General features: G+C 32.8%; 1 protein-coding gene and 1 long non-coding RNA gene across 3 annotated transcripts; one reads left to right on the top strand and one right to left on the bottom strand.

The window, feature by feature from the left end:
• The first annotated feature begins 306 nt into the window (after window positions 1-306).
• Window positions 307-2,414, top strand: LOC112722613 (uncharacterized). 2 transcript variants are annotated; one of them, XM_025773706.2, is made up of 2 exons: window positions 307-1,206; window positions 2,087-2,414. In XM_025773706.2, exon 1 carries the CDS (start codon window positions 593-595, stop codon window positions 1,202-1,204), a length of 612 nt encoding a protein of 203 aa, XP_025629491.1. In that variant the 5' UTR covers window positions 307-592; the 3' UTR covers window positions 1,205-1,206; window positions 2,087-2,414. The 2 variants fall into 2 exon arrangements, with proteins under 2 accessions (XP_025629491.1, XP_025629492.1); XM_025773707.3 differs by having other exon boundaries at window positions 391-1,206; window positions 2,094-2,414.
• Window positions 2,415-14,017: 11,603 nt separating this feature from the next.
• LOC112724057 (uncharacterized) lies at window positions 14,018-15,250 on the bottom strand. The gene is made up of 3 exons (XR_011867096.1): window positions 14,992-15,250; window positions 14,705-14,903; window positions 14,018-14,518 (listed from the first exon to the last, which is right to left on the bottom strand). It is a non-coding gene; the product is annotated as an uncharacterized lncRNA (long non-coding RNA).
• Between the last annotated feature and the right edge of the window lie 4,014 nt (window positions 15,251-19,264).

The raw sequence follows: 19,264 nt of genomic DNA, 5'->3' as shown, positions 1-19,264 counted from the left end.
TAATTCTAATATTTTCAAATTTTAAAATATGATAATAATTATTTAATTAATTAAAAATCTGATTTTTAATTTTAAATTTACCTTCTTTTTTAAATCATTGTTCACTATATACATTATTCCCCTCTACTTTTTATAAAACGATAAACGAAACATCTTCTATAAAATAAATTAAAATGTTTAGTGGTTATGTTATATTGCCAACTTTATATCCATAATTTAAAGTCACATATAAAGATATAGCTTCTTTTCTTTCCCTTTTTTTTTTAATTATTCTTTTATGGACTTCTGTCCTGAGATGTGTGCTAAAAAGAAAATCCAGCCCAACGTGAGAACTGGGCCTAGATCCAAAAACATGAGCATAGGGGTAAAGACGTAAAATCAACTACCATCGTCTTCCCCGTAGGGTTTATGGCCGAAATCCAGAGATTCTAAATCACCTGAAATTCTTCCAACAACTTTGTGCATTTTAGGTTTAAATTCAGCTTCATTAAATCAAAATTAAAAATAGAAAAAGAAATTCAACTTCACGATTCGGTTAGAGTTATGTTCTTCGATTAACCTTTCAATTATCCTACACCAGAAAGAAGAAAGAATGAGGTGTTCGCGATTCCTACACGTATCACAACAAATCCGAAGAATCCTAATACAGAACCCTAAATCCAACCACCAATCGCAGCTCCAATCTCGTCCTGCGATCTTCGCTCGCAATTTCAGCACCGATTCTTCTTCCCAGGATTCGAACCCAGTCGTGAAATCCGAGAAGGCTTCGTTGATCGTCGACGAGCTCACAGCGCTGACGCTAATGGAAGTGGTGGACCTGGTGGAGATTATGCAGAAGAAAAAGGGAATTAACGAGTTACCGTTAATGATGCTGATGACCCCGGGAATGGAGCTCGGGGGATTGAAGGGTGCTCTGAGAAAACGTGCGGCAAAGGGAGGTGGTGGTGCTGGCGCTGGTGCTGCCGGAGAGGAAGCAAAGAAGGAAGAGAAGACGGTGTTTGACGTGAAGCTGGATGCTTTCGACGCCGCGGCGAAGATCAAGGTGATAAAGGAGGTGAGAACTTTCACGAGCTTGGGATTGAAGGAGGCGAAGGACTTGGTGGAGAAGGTGCCAACGGTCTTGAAGAAGGGTTTGACAAAAGAGGAGGCTGAGGCTATCATAGCCAAGCTCAAGGAGGTTGGAGCAAAAGCTTCAATGGAATGAAGGTATGAAATAATGTTAATTTGTTATGCTTTGTTTTGTGTATTGCTAAGAATAGTGGATTCAACAGGGAATTAGAACGGCTTTAGGCTTTGTTACAATTCAAAGTTTTAGATTTAGATACCAATGCCATATCATATCTGGAGAAGGTCTTTGATTTCGCAAGCTTCTGCAAACTATTTGCACCAATGCTTGTTAGCCCCTAGTCTAGTATCTCTGTTTTGGTACTTGGAGCTTGAAGTAAGGGGGTCTTTTCTAAGTTCTATCTGTTGGAGCCATCTGTTGACCGAATTTCGCGACACTTAATAGAGACATAAAATAGTTTGAAAACGTGATGCAAAGAGGCATGCTCACTTTAGTATTGGCTGAGGTTCGAACTTCTTTGATGTGATTAATATTGCAACTGGTCACTGGTAGAGTTGTAGGAGAGGAAAAGGAAAGAAATTTTGGTGGGAAGAAGTTTCCTTAGACTGAAGTATAAAGCTCGAGTTTGGGAGGATAAATATGTCGTTCATTTTGGCAAATCCTGTAGTTGGAGGAACCCGAACCTTTTTTTCCTTTAATTTTATCTTCAACTTTTTCATGCAAATTGTTAACTGGAACTTGAATGCTAGTATTTGTTAGCAGTCAATTCTATATGAAGAGTGTGGTAGCATAAACTAAGATGTAAGTTAGATCAATGTTTAACAAATAAAGGAGACATTTGTTTGCCGTGAGGTAACATGAACTTCTCAGGCCTATATCTGTGCCTGTATGTATGGATGAAGTTCGATCCTGTCAATGGGGAATTCAGCTCTACGGTGTACATTTCATCGGAATATCATCATTTAGGCTTATGTCGATCATCTCAATCTAACCACTATTTTCATATTTGAACTTGCATAGGGAACAGATAGAACGAAGAACAAAAATGGGAGTGGAACCATTTTGTTATGATCAGGTGTAGCAGCTATTGCATCGCACCGATTTCCCATCAGCAGGTGACGAAAGTATCTTAAGATCTTTCCATGATGCATAGCAGTCCATGATGCATAGTAGTTATACTTTTCTGTATTGTAGAACTTTGCTGAGCACATTATGCTCCTTGCTCGCTTACCTTTTTCATTGTTATTCTCTCATGTACCAGGCTTGGAAGCCTTGAACTTTCTTGATAATTTCTTAACCATTGATATAGAATTGGATTCTGATGGCAGAATATTTTTTGAGCTGACAATATGTTCTACTTGCTGGTAGACTTTCGGAAACCAATAGGTTGTCCATGTTCATTGCTATCATATCAGTGCAACCATTTGTATGCTATTAGTTTACTAGAATCTTGTAAAATATGTAGTATTGATTTTTTTTTTCTTACATTCATGATATATCCCTAACACTTGTCAGGGTCAGAAGATAAGCTCTTGAAGGAAACTTCTAACCTTTTATATGGATTAATATGTTGATTCTGCATCTCATATTTGTTTAATCTCGTTCTTTTCATTATGTTCTTAGATAGGTCGGTCTTTTAGTCCTCTAGAACAGAATAAAAGTCTTACAGAAAATGGGATGTGCTGTAAGAAAGTTCTTAGACTGAAGAAATTGTATTTTTTGCTGGAAATCATATCTCGCTAATGGAATATGGATTAGAATTGCAACTCAGAGAGTCAAGAGGAAGTTGAACCTTAACAACTGATAAAAGGACTAGCTTGATTATACAACGTCAAATTTGAAAAATTAAGTCACGAATAAAATTTGAGAGAACACTAGTTTAGTGTTCTCCTATTTTCAGTTTATCATACGTTATTGATTACATCGAAACACTTCTGCATCTTTTTCTCAAGTTACGGTCTAGTATCTAAATTTTATTCATTTACCGGAATTTCTTGTGAGGTCTTCTAAAAGTTATTTTTTCAGAAAATAAAACCTGTCAATTTTTTTTCAAGTAATACTATAAAGTATAATTTTCACTATATATTTTGATTAAATCGAACCAAACCAAATAGAGTCGATTTACTACTCATAAAGTATATTTACTTAAACTTTTATATTTACTTAAACCTTTTATAGTATTTTTAACATTTTTCGAGTCATTTTTTTTTAAATTGATTTGCATGGAATAAAATATTTTTTATGGTATAATTTAAATAAATTTATTTAAAAAATTATTAAAAATAGATTTACTCAAATTTTAAATACAATATTTTTTTATATAATTAATAATTTAAAAATTAAAAAATTATTTTATTCTATACATTAAAAAAATAAACTAACAAAATATTTATTATTATTGTGTATCGTATAACTATCGTCTAGTCAGTTACTTAAGTTGGCATCATCTTAGCTTGATTTTTTACTATTCTTCTAGGAAAGATAATGTGAATAAAATCTTATACCCCTAAATTATATAGTTAAAAATCCAACTTCATCATGCTGCTGGTAGCATCATTATTAAATTTTAAAAATATTATAATAAATATAAATATATAAAAATTAAATAAATTTGTATATTTATTAATATATAAAATTATATTAAATTTTTTAATTTTAATAAAAATAAATTGATAACTCTTAAAAATATTTCTATGAGAGAAAAAAAATATTATACCCACTTGGTTAAAGTACTCTTTTTAAATACTTTCAATAATAATAATAATAATAATAATAACAATAATAATAATAATAATAATAATATACCCACTTGGTTAAAGTATTTTTTTAAATACTTTCAATAATAATAATAATAATAATAATAATAATAATAATAATAATAATAATAATAATAATAATATATTATTATTATTATTATTATTATTATTATATGATCAATTTTTTATTTATTTTGTCCAAAAAATCAACAATTCATATATAATAATTTTATTATTAAGAGTACTTAAAAAGAGTATTAAAATATATTATTTTATATATTATTTTTAATTTAATAAATAAATATTAATTTAAAAAAAAATCTCACAATTAAATATTTTGTCAGTTTATTTTTTCTTTTTAATATATAAAATAAAATAATTTTTTAATTTTTAAATTATTATTAATTATATAAAATATTTTATTTAAAATTTGAGTACATGTATAAATATTTATATTTAAATTTAATCTTTTTTTAATTACTTTGTATAAAATAAAATAATTTTTTAATTTTAGAATTATTAATTATGTAGAAGAATATTGTATTTAAAATTTGAATAAATATATTTTTTAATAAATATATTTAAATTATATAACAAAAGATATTTTATTTTATGTAAAATAATTTTTAAAAAAATAACTTAAAAATATTAGAAGTACTATAAAAGGCTTATGAATAGTAAATGAACTATTTGGTTCGATTTAATTAAGACATGTTATAAGTAGTAAATCGAAACTACTTTATTTGATTTACAAGTTCATGAAATTGAAACAATCAGTTCAATTTACTATGGAGGAGGTTAAATCGAACATTATTGATTCGATTTAGTAGTTGATTTAAAATTTGAGTAATTCAAATTATATAAATTTGATTTACTATTAAAATTCCTAATTCGAATTGTATGAATTCGATTTACGTAAAAATGTCAATTGAGACATTCCGTATCGTTTTTGCATATGAGAGGTCAAGTAATTTTGAGGTTGATTCAAGTAATTAGGGAGAAAGATATCCGAAGCCAAATAACAATATGTATCAAATGCAGGTTCACCAGCTGGAAGGAAGGAAACTGAAAAAGATTTGGAAGCAACACATGGAATAGAGAAATATTTTTCTGGAATATGTGCCTGAAAAGATCAACTCGTTCATCTTCAAAGGATCTACCGACTCGACTAACTTTCGGTCCGTGTCAGTGTTTTTCTTTGGTAATTCATCAATAGTATTTTCTGATGTTCTGTTTCCTTCATCTGTGGGACTTAATCTTGTGTCTTCTGTGTCATAGCCATGTTGCGTTATGCTTGTTGATTCTGGTACATACTCTTTTGTTTTTGGTGATTTCCATTCAATAATTAGCTCTTTCACTTGTGTTCTTTTCCGTAATTCTGTAGTATATTTAACTTCATTTTCTTCAAGAATGGTCTTCTTAATTTCTTTCCTTTTTCCAAATTTCTTATCATCAACATTTTAGGCAAAGTATTTCTCTGTTCCATGTGTTGCTTCCAAATCTTTTTCGGTTTCCTTTCTTTCAGCTGGTGAGCCTGCATTTGCCATTTGATGCATATGTACTCAAGTTTGTATAATCTAGATACATTACCTTATTTTTTAAGTAAGATTAAAGAAATTAATATTATCTATTCTTCACTGATTCAATGTCATGGCTCAAATGGAAAATTCCAATCAAGGGATGTATGCAACAAGTTCTTAGTTGGATTAATCATTAATATATGTTATTTACTTTAGATGACAAGATGTGTGGCACCATGGTTTAGGTCCAGGTGTATGGTTAATGGCAATCTGACACACTTTGCCAAGTAAAGTGGACACTAGACGTCAGACGTTCTCAATTATTTGTTGTCACCTAAAAAAAATAATAAAAAAAATATTTTATTTTTTAACATATTTTTTAATTTAATAAGTCAAAAATTAATTAGTTATAAATTTAAATTTTATTTAGAATTAATCCTTTACTAATGGGTTATTACGTGTATATATAATACGCACAAAATTTAAAATTTTTAGGTTGTATTTCTTTTTTAGAATACGATCAGATAAGATATTAAAAATAAAATATAAAAGAAAGAGACATAAAATTTAGTGTTTTTATATTCTATTTAATGATAAAGTAGAACAAATTATAAAAATTTAATTTATTTTCGTTTTTTTATTTAAAAATTTTAAAAAAATATATAATTATAAAAAATTAATAAAAATAATAAAAATAAAAATAAATTATGTCTTTTGTTAATATCTTTATTTTTTTAATTATAATTTTATACTCTAGATTCCTATTTTAGTACCTTAATATTTACTTAAATAGATAAATGTACTGTATTTATATTAATGAACTCAAATTCATTTAAAAAAAATTAATTACAGAAAAAAAAGTCTGTACTCTGTAGTCGCAATCGGCCCAAAAGTCATTGAAGGCTGCATAAAATGGAGGACGAGGCTTGTCAATTGACTCAACAATAATAATAAATAAATAAGGTTAGGGAGATTGTGGATGGAGACATTGCGTGGTGAAAGCAGGCGCTGAAGACGACAGAGTGAGAGGGGCAGGTGAGAAGTGTGGGGTCTCCATTCTTGTCTATTAGATCCCAACATCTTGATTTCCTGCTCTCTTCCTGACTTACTCTCACTCTTACTCTTACTTGAGTTCACTCTGCTATCAAACCATTAACCTTCCACTCTTTTCAATTTCAGCGAAATTAGAATTTGCTTATTTTATGCGTTTTCTTCTACATGTAAATACATCTAGGCTCGTTAAAAATTAAAATATAAAGTACAGAATTTTTTTATTTTTATTATTTTACTGACAATTAATTTTTATTTTAAATTGGGCTAATCTGTTAGCCAATTTTTAGACCCATAAAAATATCTCATCATGTACGACGGACTACTAAGATAAAATCAATCCAGCATAATGACACTGTAATTCTTTCGTTAAATAATTAATTTACTAATGGATGTTTTTCATGCACTGCAAGTACTTTATGTAGGGAATACCTTTTAGTGTTAACATAATGTAATTATAAAAAAAATTAATTTAATTTTATTATAATAATAATATAAAAATTTTATACGATGATTAATATATTTATATATTTAAATAATAAATTTAAAAATTAGTTATTTTTATTTATATATTAATATATAATTAATTATTTGTATAAAATATTTGTATACTGATAGAATGTAAAATTAATTTTATAATTCTAAAAGAATAGCTGAAATAATTTGATTGTAGTATAATTTATTAGAATTTTGTTATTTTGTATACTAAAGACACATGTATTAGAGTATTTTCAATGTTTGTTTTAGTTTAATTTTATTTTGGATCCTACAAAATATTATATAAGAATGTGTGAGATTATTTATCATAAAAATTAATTTAAGATTTAATGTAAAATTTGTCACTCCAATACTTAATCTCAACTTAATTTAGATTTTATATTATTTTTAATTATTTTATTTAATAAATTATACAAGGAGTACATTTAATTAATTTTGTTTAAGTAATATAGTCTCTCTTTATTAATATCGATCTTATTTCAGATATTATGTCTAATATAAATTTTAGTTTTAAATCAATTCAGTTATTATATATATATTTATATTTATATATATATAAAATAATATCCAAAAGTAACCTATTCAAGTTACTCTAAGATTATAAATTGAAAAAAATTTATTAAAAATATAAAAAAATATTTTTTAATGTATTTATTTTGTATTTATTAAAAAAATTAAAATTTTTTGTTATCAATAATTTTCATATGTTTTCAGGATATATGTTAACTAAATTCAATTTATTATAAGAAAAATATTATGTAAACATTTCTTTAAAGAATGTATGTATTTATTATTTTTATTATTGGTCAAATAAGTAATTTTCATTTGATATTATGTTGGGTTAATAGTTAAATTCATCCTTAAAAGATCACACATTTTTTAAATTAGTCCTCAAATAATTTTTGTAGTCATGTTAGTCATTGAAAGATAAAACGTAAGTCAAAATTGATCCTTCTGTTAGTTAGACAATGACGTGTCACAAGATAATTGGTTGACGTGCAATGTCAGTGACACCGAGCACGCTACGTGTTACTTGACGTGTAAAAAAGTTATTTATAATCAAAATAGTCTTTGAAAGTCTAGACGTAAGTCATTTTCATTCCTAAAATTTTAAAAATTAATCAAATTAGTCCTTATATAATTTTTTTAATTTTTCTTCATAATATTAAATTTGAATTATTTTTTGATAGTACTAATTTTAATATTAATTTTTAGATCTTAATAAACAAAATTATTTTTACATAAAATAATAAAAAGAATTAAATTATTATAAAAATTATTTTATCATTTGTATTTTAAAATTTAATATTTTAAATTATAATTTTTATAGTGAAATTTTTTTATTTAAACGAGTTTATCAAATTATTGTTGATTATATATTTAAAAATTTAATATTTTAAATCTCCCTAAATAATATAGCAGTCATTTTAAAATTTAAAGCTTTAAAATTTTTTGAAATTATAATTTTTATTATTATTTAATTTATATGGTAGAACTCAATAATAAAGAACCGATTTGTGGAATCACTTGTTGAATCTTAATATTTTAATATATTTTTTAAAAATAACTACTATATTTATTTAGTGAGATCTAAAATATTAAAATAACTTCTATATTTATTTAGTAAAATCCAAAATATTTAGTAAAATAAATACTATATTTAACTAGTTTTAATATTTTGAATTTCACTAAATAAATATAGTAGTTTTAAGGTTTAATTATTCTATTGGTTCCTATAGTTTCGCCGAATTTTTAATTAAGTCCCTATACTTTTTTTCCTTTTAATTGAGTCCGTGCACCAATTTTTTTTAATTGGGTCCCTAAACTTTTTTTTTTCCTTTTATTTAGGTCCTCCATCAATTTTTTTTACTTGGGTCCCTATACAACTAAACGAATTACTATCAAGAGGGACCTAATAGAAACCTAAATAAAAATTTCACGAAACTATAGAACCAACAAAATAATTAAACCTAGTTTTAATAACTACTGAGAGAAATGGCGGTTAATTTTTGCCTGCATGAAAACAAGCATTAGCAAAAATTGTAAATCTTCACGTTGATCAGATTTTACACCAAATAAAGGAAGATGATCAGGATAGAAATCAGCATATCAGGCATATGCAATGGAGAAAACAGGAATATAACCACACATAAACCGCTATTACCTGTAGCGGTTTATGACCAAGTCCAATCATACACAAACTGTTGCTGTCTATAACGGTTTCTGCTTGCACACTGCTTCACGTAAACTGCGGTTGCTACTAGTAGTTTACATATTTCTATAATCTGCTACTGTCAGTAGTGTTTTCTATAGATTTGTAAAAAGTTCTATTTACGTCTTGCGGTTTAGAAAGTTGTATTCTAGTAAAATTGATCTCTAAACATTTTTATTTAAATGAATTGCCCTTATTTTAAATATTTTAATATTTTAGATCTCACTAAATAAATATAGTAGTTATTTTAAAAAAATTATATTAAAATATTAAGATTCAACAAGTGATCCCACAAATCGGTTTTTCAATTATTGAGTTAAACCATATAAATTAAACAATAATAAAAATTATAATTTTAAAAATTTAAAGATTTAAATTTTAAAATAACTACTATATTATTTAGTGAGATTTAAAATATTAAATTTTTAAATATATAATCAACAATAATTTAATAAACTTGCTTAAATAAAAAAAATTCACTATAAAAAATTTATAATTTGAAAATGTAAAATTTCAAAATACAAATGATAAAATAACTTTATAATAATTTAATTATTTTATGTAAAAAAAATTTTGTTTATTAAAGTCTAAAAAATAATATTAAAATTAGTCTTATCAAAAAAATTTTAAATTTAATATTTTGAAAAAAATAAAAAAAATTATATAAGGACTAATGTGATTAATTTTTAAAATTTTAGGGATAAAAATAACTTACGTATGGACTTTCAGGGACTATTTTGATTATAAATAACATTTTTACACGTCAAGTAACACGTGACGTGCTAGGTGTCACTGAACTGACACGTCAACCAATCATATTGTGACATGTGGCATTAACCTACCACGTTATCATGCCACGTGGCACTTAACGTGACACATCATCGTCTAACAAACGAAAGGACCAATTTGACTTACGTTTTATCTTTTAAGGACTAATATGACTAAAAAAATTATTTGAGGATTAATTTGAAGAATGGGTGATCTTTCATAAACGAATTTGACTATTAACCCATATTATGCTCTAAGATGATATGGTAAGTGGTGATAAAGATAAACTAACTTAACAAGATTTAAGGGAAAGAGATATAGAATTTAAATATTAAAATGAAAGTCATATTAGAAGTCAAAAGTAAAAGAGTGAGGATCAACTAAGAAGATATACGCAGTGCACTAGGGCTACCAAGCGCTCTGCTAGGGTTTCGAGGCGCCCCACTAGGGTTTGACTTTTCTTCTTCAAATTCAAATTTGTTCAGATTACTAAACCATAACTGCTATTCTATTTTCACCACATCAGTAATCAGCATGGATGGAAGAGAGGAGAATCATCATCACAATGAGCCAAATAGTGATGGTAAAAATGAGGAAGTCGTGTTTCTTGGAGAGGAAGACATTCAGAATGGTATCCATGCATGCACGAAAAGTTTGAAACGCTGGCTGTTTGCGAATAGACTTTATTCTGTTGGAAAAATATAGAATGCCAATGAAGGCAATATGGAGCAACCCGGAGGAATTTCGGGTGAGTGCGATTAGGCATAATTGTTGTTAATTCTTTTTCGAACAAGAATCTAAACTGCTCCGTATTGAGAGGGGCTCACCATGGTTTTTCAAAGGCTTCATTCTGTACGTAAGAAAATAAAGGGATGAGTATGAGACTATAAGGGATGTGATTTTGACATTCTCGATTTGGCTACAATTTTGAAAAATGTCGGAGAGTTTCAAAACGAAGGAGGTAGGGCAAAAAGTGGGTGGAAGCATGGGAGATGTACTCTTGGTTTCTTTGAGATTAAGGGCAAAGAAACCATAATTCTCAAGGAAAGGGTGAAATTATGTAGAGATCGAAGATTGATGAACAAGCTTACAATTGTAGGACCGAAACAGAATTCCATGGAGATTTGCCTTTGGTATGAAAGGGTAGAAAAGTTTTGTGTCTATTGTAGAAAGATAGGCCATGAATTAAAAGGATGTAATGACTTCACTGAAGATTCAGTCTAGAACTGTATAAAAAGAAACTAAATTGGAGAGTGGACAAAGATAAACCAAGTGGGGGGGGGGGGAATAGAAGATAAGAAGGAGCCAGGATTTGCTACCTCAACTACAGTTGGGACAAGCTTTCCTCAACCAAAGAAGAATCCCACTCCTGACTGATTGGTGAAGGGTTTTTCTAAATTGAAGGTAGTTGATACGGGAGACAAAAAGAATTAGATAGCTGAAAAGGCACCCAGAATCTTGGCTGATGATTTAAGAGGAGGGGAGATTGATGGTTTGATATCAGTAGCCAGCATGGGAAAAGCAATAATCTTGCAAGGCATCACAAACCAAAAAAATCTGGAGGACTCAACTTTGAGCTCTTATTCTAGATCTCCCAAAATGAATAAAAATCTGAAACTGAAGAAGTTAGCAAGACAGAAAGATTAGATCCGAAACCGAAATTTTGGAGGAAAAAGGAAGATATATGGAAAAGGAGAATGGAGACAACTTAAAAAAAACTGTTTGGGAATCAACATGCAATAGGATGATTAGGTGGAGGGTGATAGCCGTCAAGTGCCACCCAAAGAGATATGAGGCTAATATCATAGAACTGTCAGGGTTTTGGGAGACCCCTAACAATCCATAATCTTAAAGAATCTCACCCTCCCGAGCTTGGTTTCATCTGTGAAACTAAAAACCAAGTTCGACAAGTGGAACAAAAGTTGAATTTAGTTGGTTATAATCATCATATTATGGAGTCGGATAGAACAGTAGATGGGATAGCTTTTGAATGGAAAGATGGGCTGAATGTTCAAATGACCTAATCAAACTGATATTTCATTGCTTCCAAAGTTTAGGATATGACTCTTAATGAGATTGGTGTATATTTAAGCACTAATGAACAGACACGCTTTCATCAATTTGTGGAGCTACATCCTATTATTCAACAGTTTAAGGGTAAGGTTATTATCATGGGTGATTTTAATGCTATTTTGTCTTAGTTAGAAAAAGAGGGTGGATATGATAAAGCTCTTTCTACCATTTATGCATTTAGTGATTTTGTTGATGATAATTTTCTCTTGGATCTAGGTATGATTGGGAGGCCGTTTACATGATCAAACAGACATAGAGAAAATGAATTAATTCAGGAGAGATTGGACAGGGTATTAATAGGAATTGATTGGCAGCAGCAATATTCTAACTCCATGGTTATCAGACTTTCTGAACTAGGCTCGGATCATGCCCCCTTATTACTTGATACCAATCCGAATTCAGAAAGGTAAAAAAAATGCTTTAAATTCCAAAAACAGATGGTGTGCAATGGAGGAAATAAGACGGATAGTGGGAGAGGTTTGGAGAGAGGAGATTGATGGCTCATTCATGTTCACCCTATCTCAAAAATAAAAAGATGTAGGCACAGAATTGTTCAATGACAACAAGAGAGCAACTATAACTCTAAAAACGAAATTGACCAGCCCACTAGTCACATTGAAGATCTTCGGGCAGCAGGGATTCTAGGGGCACCAAATTAACAGACTTTGAAAGGAAGCTAGAAATTACTTTTCCGGATGAAGAGCTTTATTAGACAGAAAAATTAAGAGTCAAATGGCTTAATGAGGGTGGTCAAGACACTAAGTTCTTTTATCAAAAGTTTAGATTGAGAATAAAAAAAAATAAGATATGGAAGCTAATTGATGATAATGGAGAGGAAGCTACCTCTAACGCTGCCATTACCGTAATTACTGAAAAATACTTTAAAGGTATATTCTCATTAGAGTGTTATGCTGATCCAGATCCCTTCTTTGATGATTTTGAACCTAGAGTATTAGCTGTTATGAACCAAAAGCTCAGAAGGTCTATTACTATGGAGGAAGTAAAACAAACAACATTCAGCATACATTTCTAAAGTGCCTCTGGTGATGATGGGATGACCTCAAAATTCTTTCAGACTTATTGGGATATTGTGAATGGTGATATTTTTTGGACAATATGGAGCTTTTTTGCGGGTGGTCAAATTCTCAAAAGTTTCAACCACACGCATATTTGCCTCATTCCAAAAATACCGGATGCAAGCAACATGGCTCAGGTGAGATATATTAACCTCTCAATAATTGTCTATAAATTTATATCTAAGGTGATATTGCACAAATTTCAAGGTTTAATGAATAAGCTTGTCAGCTTAAATCAGAGTGTATTTATCAAAGGTCATCTAATATCTGATAACATCCTGATAACTCATGAGTGTATGCATTACTTAAAAACCAAGAAGTAGGGGATGGAATACGAAATGGCTATCAAACTAGATATGAACAAGGCTTATGATAGAGTGGAATAACACTTTTTGTGGTTTATATTGGACAAATTGGGTTTTGATAATATTGTGATGAATTCTATTCGTGAATTGGTAACTATTGTTTCTTGATATATTGTTCTGAAAGGTCAACCTTATGATTTCTTTAAATCAAATAGAGGTATCTGACAAGATGATCTTCTATCCCCGTATCTTTTCCTATTTTGTGCAGAAGGCCTCTCCTTCTTGCTACACAATGCTGAACAAAGCAGTGCAATTCAAGGTATCCAGGTGAATAGACGATGCCCAAGAGTAAACCACCTTCTATTTGCAGATGATTCTATCTTATTTTGTAAGGTATCTAGTAATAGCTCAGGTAGAGTTCTAGAGTTGTTGGAGCACTATGGGAGCTTTAGTGGACAGCGGGTTAACCTCAACAAATTCGCTATTTTCTTTAGTAATAATACTCCACAATCACTATGGACTCAACTGACAGAGACTCTAATATTAGCCATGTTGGTGCACAGGACAAGTATCTTGGTCTACCCTCTATTGTGAATAGATCAAAGAAGGCGACATTTATTTTAATCAAGGAAAAATTTCGAAAGAAGATAATGGGGTGAAAGAGGAGCTCTCCTTCATCGGGTGGACGATATGTTTTACTTAAAGTAGTTGGTGAGGCAATCCCAATATATATCTTGTCATGCTTCAAACTCCCTGACACTTTAATTTTATAAATTCATAGCATGCTTTCACAATTCTGGTGGGGGCAAAGGAATTCTGAGAGGAGAATGGTTTGGATAAGCTAGAATACACTGACTAGGCCAAAGAAAGAAGGTGGTTTAGAAATCAAAGACCTAAAATCTCAGAACCTAGCTCTACTAGAAAAATAGTTTTCGAGAATAATTGCTCAACCCAAGTCCTTACTAGTAAGAATTCTCAAAGGAAAGTATTTTAGACATTCTGATGCAATGAGAGCATAAATAGGGACATTATCTTCATGGGGCTGGCAAAGTCTGCTAGATGGTAAAAATGTTGTTGAGAAAGGCCTGAACTGGCAAGTTAGCTCGGGCTCCTCCATCAGAGTTTTTGACGATCCCTGGCTACCTCCTCCATACTTTTTCACCATTTTCCAAAGTTCAACTCTCCACGCAATAGCTATAACAATCATTTGGGTTAAAGACCCATTAAATGAAGAAAAACAGTGGAATCAGCAACTAGTTTCAAAGCCTTTTTCCTAAAGAAATCAACAATAGAATCTTTTCAATTAAAATTGAGGAAGAGGAGGATCAAATCCAATGGACACTGAACAAGAACAAGTCTTATACTATAGCCTCAGATTACCTAGTTGTATATAATTTTCTCCATGAACCTATTGAGTTATGCCCCCCACTCATGCGTGCAAATAGAACTTTGGAACTCTATTTGGAGACTTAGAACTTTGCACAATTTTTTTTTTGTGGAAGTGTCTTCATGAACAGCTCCATGTGCTCTGCCTTCTCCATCGGCGGTTCTCTTCCACATCAAAAATCTGCCCAAATTGCTAAGAAAAAGATGAAACAGTTGTATACTGTTTATTTAGATGCAAAATGATGGAAGAAATCTAAAATCAAAGTCCGCTATTATCATACATGCCAAGAGCTGTTGGAGGTAGCAACAAGTTTCATGAATGATGATTGAGAATTCTTAATGTAGTCAAGGTAGAAATAAATTCAACCCATCTAACTCTGCATCTTGTAATTATTCTCTGGAATATTTGAAAAAATCCTAATTCTTGGGTCTTTGAAAGTGATCGACGGGCTTCGGCAAAGATCCTTTCTTCTTCGGTCAAGCTGCTCTAAGAACTTGAGAGACTGTAATAATTATCAGCCACACACTCTTTGTTCTTTCTTTCTCAATTAGATCTTTTATCTTTTTATATTTCTTTAATGTAACTTTGGGTATACTACCCTACTTCTTTTTTGTAATCTCCACCAGTAGACATCATTCCTTCATTTGCATCAATAAAATCTAATGTCTTTGAAAAAAAATGATCAACTAAGAAGTTATTTTGTAATATTAAAATATTATTTTAATTTAAAAGGAGAATATTTGTTGAATAATCTCTCTTACACATGATCATTTTGAAATGAAATACATATCGTTTTTTAAATATTTTATAAATACTGGACATATTTAAATTGTGGGTGATAATGTAAAAATTTAAGAAATAAAATAGAGATTAAAAAAAGGATAAATGAGACAAGGAATAGAATAATTTTTTTTTCAGTTACCAAAATCAGAAAAGAGAAATTCTTGGAGCTAGTAAATTTTAGTATTTTTAGAGTAAATAATTTTTTTTAATTTATGTTTGCAATTTTTAAAAATATAGATATAAACTATATTAATTTATGTGTATAAATTTTGATAAATATAAGTGTTCATACCCTGGTCCAACACTTTGATCCAGGCCCAAATAAATCAAAAAGGTCCAATCCAGAGGATGGCCTTCACCATCTACACGACCTCCTCGAGGAGGTCGGATACGATATAAGCCCCCCTCCAAAGAGGTCGGACTCGACATAAGCTGGCAGATAACAATTATTCGAATAAGTAACTGTCTCCTAAAATCTTACATCCACTTCCAGAAGCAATATCTTAACAACCCTAAGATAAAGGGATAGTTATCCACCTTCAGAAGTGGAACTACTCCAACGGTGGTTATTAGATCACCACTATAAATATACTAACACACTCAGGTAAAACCAAGTTCCAATACTCTAAACCTGCTTACTCCCTTGCTAACTTAGGCATCAGAATGTCTTTGCAGGTACCACCCCCCATTCTTTCACATACGCAACTCGGACGGCAGCTCCTAAACGTAAACCAAGTCAGAGACCACCTTCCACTGACGTTTGGGCCAATCCTTCAAGACCAATCCACCTATCTCAAGTTACCTACGTAACATTGGCGACGTTGCCGGAGACCTGGGAGATGAACGCATGATGGTGGATGACCTGAACGAGGACGGACACACTGCGTTCAAATTTGAGCAAGAACACCAAGATGCAGTCAACAATGACAGAACCATAATAACTCTGCAAGGAGCGGATAACCAGCATAGAGAAGGCCCCTCAGGGGTGAAAGACCCAAAGGGAATCCCCTCTGAAGTGCACGAATCAGAGAAAGGGGGCAACCTCACGCCACCGACCTCATGGGGCTGCTTCACGGCCACCAAGGATGGCTAGAACAGCTAGAACAAGAACTAGAGTGATAGAGGGAAGCGGAGAGAAACCTAAGGAGAGAGGTTGAGCGATGAAAAGAGCTTAAAAAAAGCTCTTAAGATTAGAATCCAATCTCCGAGGTAAGAACTCTCGCAGTGACCGAGAAGATTCCCCCCTTAGGGGGAGAAGATCCGTTCAGTGAAGACATCATGAGGGCAAAAGTTCTAAGAAACTTCAAAAGCCCTGACATGGATCTCTACTACGGGACCACCGACCCAAAGCATCACCTGAGCAACTTCAAAAGTCGAATGTATCTGGCCGACGCCTCTGATGCTACCCACTACAAAGCTTCCCAATGACTTTGATAAAAGCGGCGATGAAGTGGTTCGAAAACCTCCCCCCAAGGTCGGTCACCAGTTTCAAAGACCTTGCGTGAAAGTTCCTGATGTGATTTTCAATTCAAAAGGACAAAGTCAAGCACGCGCCTATTCTCCTGGGAGTAAAACAAGAGATCGGAGGACCCCTGAGAGACTACATGGAGAGGTTCAACAAGGCGTGTTTGGAAATGCAAGAGCTACCTACAGAAGCAGTAATCATGGGCCTAGTAAATGGACTTCGAGAAGGCCCCTTTTCTCAGTCCATCTCGAAAAGGCATTCGACTTCTTTGAGTGATGTACAAGAAAAAGCTGAAAATTACATCAATATGGAGGAAAATGCCAGGCTGCGAGAACCAAGCTGGCGACCTGGGCACTCTCACTCATCAAAGGAGAAGGAGAGGGAGCCCAAGAAAAAAGAAGAAGTTGGGTATGAAAGGCCCAGGAGGTATCACTCTTATACTCCTTTGCGAGTTTCCCTAGTCGACATCTACAGGGAAATATGTCACACTGAAAAGCTACCTCCCCCCGGCCCATCAAGAACAAAAAGGAGGAAAGTGGTAGCGAATACTGTGAATATCACAAGTTATATGGGCACTCAACAAATGATTTTTATGACCTAAGAAATGTGATAGAAAAGCTGGCCAGGGAAGGTCAGCTTGAAAGATATCTCATGGAAAGGTCGGACAACCATGGAAAGAGGAGGCGAGATGAGAAAGATCGGAGAGACCCACCACCACGGACCCCGGAATGACACATACACATGATCTCGGGAGGGTTCGCTGGAGGGGGACTCACAAAATCATCTCGTAAAAGGCATTTAAAGGAAGTTTATCAAGTCAGAAGGGATCTACTTGACCTCCCCACCATTTGTTTTACCAAAGAAGACGTGCAGGGTATTACCCCCGGACATGACGATCCGGTGATAATTACCATGATTCTCGCCAATGCTCATCTACATAGAACCCTAGTGGATCAGGGGAGCTCAGCAGACATCATGTTCAAACCAGCTTTTGATAAGTTGGGATTGGACGAGAAGGAGTTAAGGGCGTATCCTGACACCCTCTTCGGATTGGGGGACACACCCACAAAACCACCAGGATTCATACCCCTACATAAAACCTTTGAAAAGGGGATGAAATCCAAAACTCTAAGCATTGACTTCATAGTTGTTGATGTGGGCTCGGTCTATAATGCTTTAATAGGAAGAACGACCCTAAATCGGCTTGGAGCAGTGGTATCCACCGCCCACCTTTACATGAAATCCCCAACACCAGATGGAATAGCAACCATCAGGGGAGATCAGAAGCTGGCGAGAAAGTGCTACAATGAAAGCCTAAACCTGAGGGACAAAGGCAAGGAAGTGAATACAATTAATCTCGGAGCTATCCGAGCTAGAGAAGAGTTGCGACCACAACCCAGAGGGAAGACCGAAGAAGTCCATATCGGGCAAGAGGACGGAAAAAATACCAAAATAGGAGCCAATCTGAAAGAAGACTTGAAGCAGAAGCTGATAAGGCTCCTACAAGAGAATTCCGATCTCTTCGCCTGGAAAGCCTCTAACATGCCCGGTATAAATCCTGAGCTCATAGCACACAAATTGTCAGTGTACCCAGGATCCCAACTTGTACAGCAGAGGAGATGGAAGCTCGGTCCTGAACGAGCTCAAGTGGTCGAAGAGCAAATTCGATCCCTCCTAGAGGCTGGCTTCATCAGAGAGGTCAAATATCCGGCTTGGCTGGCAAATGCGATGCTAGTCAAGAAACAGAACAGCAAGTGGAGGATGTGCGTTGACTACACCGACATGAACAAGGCGTGTCCAAAATACCCATATCTTCTTCCAAATATTGATACCTGTTCCGAGGGTTACCTGAAACTGGAGGTCGATCTCGGACGAGATCTTCTGTACTGGTCGGTGCTGACGTGTCCGGCTGGTGAGTGGCGGCCGGAGCTGTCGTGTCCGAATTGTTGGACTGGCTGCATTGCTGATCCTTCGTCATCGGAGGGTAGGGGGTACCTGCAAGGGACTCCGATGCTTAAGTTAGCAAGGGTATTAAGCAGGTTTTTAGTAGAATCAGAGTATGAGTTATACCTGGGTGCTCCAGCGTATTTATAATGGTGTAGAGTAACCTTCTTAGATAAGATAAGTTAGTTATCTTATCTTATCTTATCTTTGAGTGAGGTCATCTTATCTTCTAGGGAACTGCCTTTATCTTTCTAGGCTTTGACTGCCTTTAGATTGGGCTGTGTCCCTTCGTTTGGGCCTGCTTGGGCCTCTTACGGCGATTTGGCCGAGTTCTTTCCGAAGAGGTCGGACATTGACCGAG

Source organism: Arachis hypogaea, chromosome 11, assembly GCF_003086295.3.
Source record: "Arachis hypogaea cultivar Tifrunner chromosome 11, arahy.Tifrunner.gnm2.J5K5, whole genome shotgun sequence".
Taxonomy (NCBI): domain Eukaryota; kingdom Viridiplantae; phylum Streptophyta; class Magnoliopsida; order Fabales; family Fabaceae; genus Arachis; species Arachis hypogaea.
This window is presented reverse-complemented; position numbering and strand designations above follow the sequence as displayed.

Excerpts from the sequence above, each read along its gene's own strand:
- LOC112722613 (XM_025773706.2), top strand. The coding sequence starts at position 593 with ATGAGGTGTTCGCGATTCCTACACGTATCACAACAAATCCGAAGAATC.